Below are 6,502 nucleotides of genomic sequence, written 5' to 3' on the forward strand. Positions count from 1 at the left end.
CACCCCCCCCCCCCCCCCCCCCACACACACACACACACACACAAAAATAAAAATAAAAAAACCAAAATCTGCCAATACATTTAATGGGCACATTTCTTCTTTCTCAGATATCAAGTAGTGGCTGGTGTAATTGAGCAACGGATTTTGGAGCCCATGCTACACCAACACAAGTTGCTGTTGAGTGCAATGTGCTTTGCTGTGCGAACAGGCAACACATTCTTGGGTTCACTATTGTAAGATACTTCACTCCTTTCACGAACATTACAAATACCTCATATTCCTTCAACTCATTAATCACATAACAAAACCTCGACAATCGGTTTACAGGTGGGTTGATTATGCTCGTTTGATCGGAATTCAAAAGGCTCACGACGAAGTTCCTATCCAAAAGGCTCAGGAAGTTGAGTCATAGGTACATCCGCTTGGTTTTGAATTCCAAAAGGTCGATGTGTGCTTGTTAGACCATTTGACATGAAGTAGGTTAGCGGGAAATGATTCGCTCTAGCAGAGGTTATAGACCTAGCATCTTCTTAGGCCTATCAAGTATTTATACGTGTATCGTAGTTTGAAGACCTTAAGATGTTCCTTTTAGGGTTGAGATATCTTCTGCTAAGTCTTTGCTTGAAATTTTCTATCCTTTCTGGAACTTGATAAGTACCAACTACAGGATTGGATTCTGATTGTAAATCGAATGCAACGTTCATTTGAGCAGATTCATAATAAGCACACAGTTTATTTCGCACTTAATTACGTATTGATGATATTCTTTCTTGAACATTAACAGACTCATTGCAGTTCAATCTCATTATGCTTTATACTAGTGTTCACATTTGTGTTTAAAGAGTTTGTTTTCCGCTACTAAAAAGTAATAGATATTTGAGTCCGCTTACTTACACTATCCTCCTCAGATTCCACTTGTGGGATTATACTGTGTTTTTTATTGTTGTTTCGAAGTGTTTGAGAGTCGTTTAGTTTGTACTCAAAAACAAATCAGTGTTACTATTTACCAATGAAAAAAAATCAGTACTTCGTATTACACTATTTAATTTGACTAGATATTTAGTTGCTGGTTTATAAAGTGGACAAAGTTGTGTTTAGCGTAACTACTGGGTTAATGTTTCATAGCCAGTAGGATTAGCCGACTCGCTCTGACTAAGTTAATAGTCTAATAATTAAGCAGCTAATGTGAGGATTAGTCTTTTTGAAGCAATTAATTCTCTGTTAAGTATCATAATCTTGTGATACACTGTGGATAGTCTTATGAAAAGGAGTTAATAAGATTCAATTCGAAGAAATTTCCAGCTTAAAGAAACAATACTGACTTGCTTAATTTGAAGATGTCACATGAGTCTAGAAACTCTATAAAGCAACCTTCACTTATAAAATGTATATATTTTAATTAGAAAAGAACATGCTGACCTAGCTAATTATTTTGTTAATCTTATTTGCTTTCCCACATTTAGTTTAATCCATGGTGAACTGAATTATTTACTCATTGATTAAGACTTTTCGAGTTAAAGCAACATGATTAATACTACTTAATGTAAGTTCTTATATATATATATATATGGGAAAAATTACGATACACACTTTCCTTTCCACATGATCTTATCAACTATTTTATGATATGGAAGTTATAATATGCTTATTCTTCTATCCCTATTTAATTATGTGACACCGTTTGGATTCAATCTTCTTGATTTTTTTCCGGACATATAATCTTTAATTTTTGAAATAAATTTCACATATTTTAAAACTATATAAAGTACTATGAGTTACACTAATTAATAATTCAAAATATGTAAAGAACATATTAGAAAATTGCGCTAAAAAGAAACTCGGTTGACTCCTGAGATCCACGATACTACATAAATTGGGACGGAGAGAGTATTTTTGGGAAAGAATATGTTGACATCAGAAACTACAGTACTACAATTAGATGCAATATTTAACTTTTAGCAAAGGTATTTTTCTATTGTTTTGAGTGTTGGGATTAGAGATATTAAAGTTCGTCTTAGTTTTAATCATAGAGTTCGTCGAAAGCTAACAAGACAAATATATTAAGACAGACAATGAGCTTCCAAGAAAAAGAGTGTATTGTTAGTAGGACAGAAGGGAGGGTTAATTACCCTTTTCCTAAGTTTTAACTTTTATATACTGATAATGTAAATTACATTGTCAATTCACTTAAAAATAATAAAGATTTTAATTTTTAATAATAAGTAAAATTAGTAACTCGAACAGTACCGCAAGCAACCTTTTAAAATATGTTAAATTGTACTGCGCAGCCCGATGCACGAAGCATTTTGCGTTCACGTAGGGTCCAAAAAAGTGCCCCACCCTAAGAAGGTGTTATGTAAGAAGCCTACCCTGATGCAAATATCAATTATTGATTTCACGGCTCGAACCTGTGACCTATAGGTAACATGGAAATAACTTTACCATTGCTCCAAGACTCCCTTCTTAAAGGTAAAATTGTACTAGTTGCGTAAAAATATTTACAGCCAGTAATATAACTTAAATTTTGTTAATTTAAAACTTTCACATAAATACTCCATGCACATAACTCATACCAAGAACCAAATGAGCATTACTTCACAATTTTCTCACTCTCTTCTTCTTCTTCTTCTTCTTCTCTCTACTTAGTCTCTTAAACATGTCTTCATTTGACAAATCTAAAGTGATTAGCATTTCCAAAACAGTTCTTATTTGTGGTTTAATCCTTTACATAACCTTTATTATCTTTTTTAGTGACTCTAATTGTCCATCTTCTCAACTTTTCTCTTCTTTTAGATCAAAATGGGCACCATTTAATTCTCAATCAAATGTTGCACAAACCAACATTGCCACAAATATTAACCACCTTGTTTTTGGACTTTTAGGGTCAGAAAAAGCATGGCATCATAGAAAATCCTATATTGAATCTTGGTGGAGACCAAATATTACAAAAGGATATCTTTTACTAGATTTTCCTCCTAAAGATGAACTTTTACCTTGGTCAATAAATTCACCACCTTATAAAATATCAGATAATGTTGTAAAACTTGTTGAGGAAACAAAACATGTTGATCCAACAGTTTTAAGATTAGTCCATGGGATTATGGAGGTGTTTAGAGAAGAACATGAAGGTTTAAGATGGTTAGTTATGGGGGACGACGATTCTGTATTTTTCGTGGATAATATGGTTGATATTCTCGCGCAATATGATCATACGAAGTATTATTATTTTGGTGGGCACTCGGAGTTTATATTGTCGAATTATTGGTACTCATTTAATCAAGGTTTTGGTGGTGCTGGATTTATATTGAGTTATCCTTTGGCTAAAGCATTAGCAAAAGATATGATTAATTGTCTTAAGAGATATAATTATTTGAATGCTGCTGATAAAACTACAATGACTTGTATTGCTGATATTGGTGTCAATCTTTCTCCTCTTCAAGGTATTCATCAGGTATGTTAATTTCTTCCCAAAAAAAAACAAAGAAATTTAATTTACTCAGCAATTTCTGTCCTTTCTCTTGAGCTTCGAACAAAAAAAATTCAAGAATAAAAATAGTTGTCTCATCAATAGATAGAAAAAGAAGATTTTTTCTTATATTCTTAAAAACCCTCACATAATTCACCTCCATATTAAAAACGCCGGTCATGAAGGAACATCACGACTATATCCTTATGGTAATATAAAGCCTTTTAATAGTGGCGTAAGCAGATTTTTTTTTTTTTTTTTACAAGAATTGTTGACATATTGTCACGGTTAGAGGCAAAACCAGAATTTGAAGTTTATGAGTTTGAAATTTTAGTCCGTTGAAGTTACCGAGTTTTAAATTGATTAATTTATACATATGCAATAGATTTTTAAGACAAATATAGGGTTTGAATTAAAATGACTCGTTTCGCAAGAACCCATAACCTGTGTTCTAACTCCGCCCTATTATTTCTCTTTTTTTTTCCTTCACTTTTTACACTGTCAGTGTAATTGGCAAGATATGTCTTATCAACTAATTAGATAAAGTATGCATTTTTTTCTTTTCCCTTAAATAATATTTGGATGTTTATAACTTGCAGATTGATTTACGTGGTGATATATCAGGATTTCTATCATCTCATCCAAAATCTTTATTAATGTCCCTTCACCATTTTGACATGATTGATCCAATTTTTCCATCAATGGATCGTTCCCAATCAATTTTCCACCTCTTAAATGCTGCAAATTATGATCAATCAAGATTGTTACAACAAACCATTTGCCACAAAAGATCAAGTAATTGGACATTTTCAGTTTCTTGGGGATATTCAGCTCATATTTATGAAAAAATTATGCCTAGAAGTTGGATTCAAAGACCTATTGAAACATTTAAAACATGGCAAAAAAGTCCTAATCCACCAAATTATATGTTTGATGTTAGAAATCCTTCTTTGGATCCTTGTGAAGCTCCTCATGTATTTTTCTTCAAATCAATTGAGACAACTCCAAGAAATGAAATTCTTACAACATATATTAGAGCACGGCCTCGAGGGATTGGTGCTTGTTTATATGCTGGAAATTTATCTGCAGAGTATATTTCGGAAATTCATGTTTATTCACCAGCAATTAAACGCATTGAGGTAAGTCTTTCACTTTCTATATCTCCCACTACTTTTTTTTCCCTCATAAATTCTCAATAGTATTTTTAAAGCCAAAATTTAGCCGACTGAACTAATGAGGAATTTTTCATGCTAATCAATATGGCCATTTGCACAAATGACCATTTTTTGGGGCCACTGCATAAATTTGTCTCATGTTAGTCCAGTGTGCTAAAATTGTCTTCCAAAAACAAAATAAATCTTATGCTGTAATCCCTATTTATTAGGCGAATTACCTTATTGTATTTTTAAATACAGTCGCGCGAATACATCAAATACAGTCGGGTAGCAACGAAATTGTAGCTACGGCCAGTAAATATAGATATTGTAGCTATAGCAAATTAATAGACACTGAACTATAGTGATTTCTGAAAATTCCTCTATTTTAAGCTGAAACTTAGCCTGCTAGACTAACGAGGGACAAGATTAAAAGAGGCATAAAAAATGGTCATATGGTGCAAATAATCCAAATTAATGTGAATTTGATAAGAAGATCTGTTCATTTTGCTATGACTTGAAAATTTAGGTAAGATAAATAAAGAGAATAATCAAAAATCTGCAAAGTAACATAACTATTGTCATATATATATGTATGGGTCAGAATCTGACCTCACGGTAATTAACGGAGTTAATCTCGTCTTGAGCTAATTCATAATTAATAAGTGGTATGGCCACTTATTCATAAGAGGATTCGACTCTTGTCCGATTTAATCTACGAGGGCACGGCCCATTCATTTCCCCATGGGGACGGAACCTCAGCGTGGCTATGGCCATTTATTGCCAGCTCACGAAGCTCACATCTATAAATATTAAGAGTGGAAGCCCTAGAAAGGGGGGCTGCTTCTTCACCACTATAGACAGGAGAGAGAAGGGAAAAATATACCCATCTTATGAGAAGAGAAAACACCATTGTAAGGCTCTGAACCTCTTCTTGGAGAGGCAGACCAAATAAATATTATCAATAAAGGTTTCGAATGTTTCTCCCCCTAATTCTGAGCACTTATTCTCGTTTCTTTCATTCAACGGATTATTACAATTTGCTATGATTTTTCGTAATTATTTATATTGTTTTACACTCACAAGATATGTAATAACTTTTGAGCAAACAATTTGGCGCCGTCTGTGGGGATTTCATAGCAAAATCGTGTAGTTCTTCTATGGACCAAAAGGAAAGAAACGCCGGAAAAGGAAGAACAACACCGCATAAACAAGCCAAAGCGGCATATCAGGCTGATGAAACTCGAAGATCTCGAATCGAGGTCCAGTTCCTCTGTCTCTCATCTATCGAATGGTGCAAACAAGAAGAAGCAACAACGCCCCCCCTTCTTTTGGGGAGAATCTTCGTAAGAGATCTCCCACATCCCTGATAAGGGCTCCAGCCGGAAACCAGCGCGGGGGAATCTCAAATCGAGAATCGCTTCGAGACAGCCTACATACCCCGGTTGGGAAGATAACGATTAAGCTGCTCAAGATCTCGAATCAAAACCGAGCTTCAGCTCCCAAAAACCCACGAACCAAAAAATTTCAACAACATTTGAACCGGGACTCAGGCCATGAGCCTTCGCCGTCAAAATCGACCAAGTTCAACAACAGTTGAACCGGAACTCAGGCTATGCGCCTTCGCCATTAAATCAAGGCTATGCGCCTTCGCCAAAAAGTTCAACTACGGTTGAACCAAGACAGGCTATGCGCCTACACCAGAAAGTTCAACAACAGTTGAACCGGAACTCAGGCTATGCGCCTTCGCCATTAAATCAAGGCTATGCGCCTTCGCCAAAAAGTTCAACTACGGTTGAACCAAGACAGGCTATGCGCCTACACCAGAAAGTTCAACAACAGTTGAACCGGAACTCAGGCTATGCGCCTTCGCCATTAAATC

General features: G+C 34.9%; 2 protein-coding genes across 2 annotated transcripts in view; both read left to right on the plus strand.

Moving 5' to 3' along the window:
• Positions 1–775, plus strand: part of LOC109243839 (protein RETICULATA-RELATED 4, chloroplastic-like) — a 10,119-nt gene extending 9,344 nt beyond the window's left edge. Inside the window, exons 8-9 of the mRNA XM_019410839.1 lie at positions 108–233; positions 328–775. Of these exons, the coding sequence (XP_019266384.1) occupies positions 108–233; positions 328–412 (211 nt within the window). The 3' untranslated portion in view covers positions 413–775. The remainder of the gene's footprint in view (positions 1–107; positions 234–327) is intronic.
• Positions 776–2,580: 1,805 nt separating this feature from the next.
• The window catches only part of LOC109243833, a 7,386-nt gene continuing 3,464 nt past the window's right edge, over positions 2,581–6,502 (plus strand). The window contains exons 1-2 of the mRNA XM_019410832.1: positions 2,581–3,451; positions 4,066–4,605. Of these exons, the coding sequence (XP_019266377.1) occupies positions 2,657–3,451; positions 4,066–4,605 (1,335 nt within the window). The 5' untranslated portion in view covers positions 2,581–2,656. The remainder of the gene's footprint in view (positions 3,452–4,065; positions 4,606–6,502) is intronic.

The sequence above is a fragment of the Nicotiana attenuata genome, unplaced genomic scaffold (assembly GCF_001879085.1).
Source record: "Nicotiana attenuata strain UT unplaced genomic scaffold, NIATTr2, whole genome shotgun sequence".
NCBI lineage: Eukaryota > Viridiplantae > Streptophyta > Magnoliopsida > Solanales > Solanaceae > Nicotiana > Nicotiana attenuata.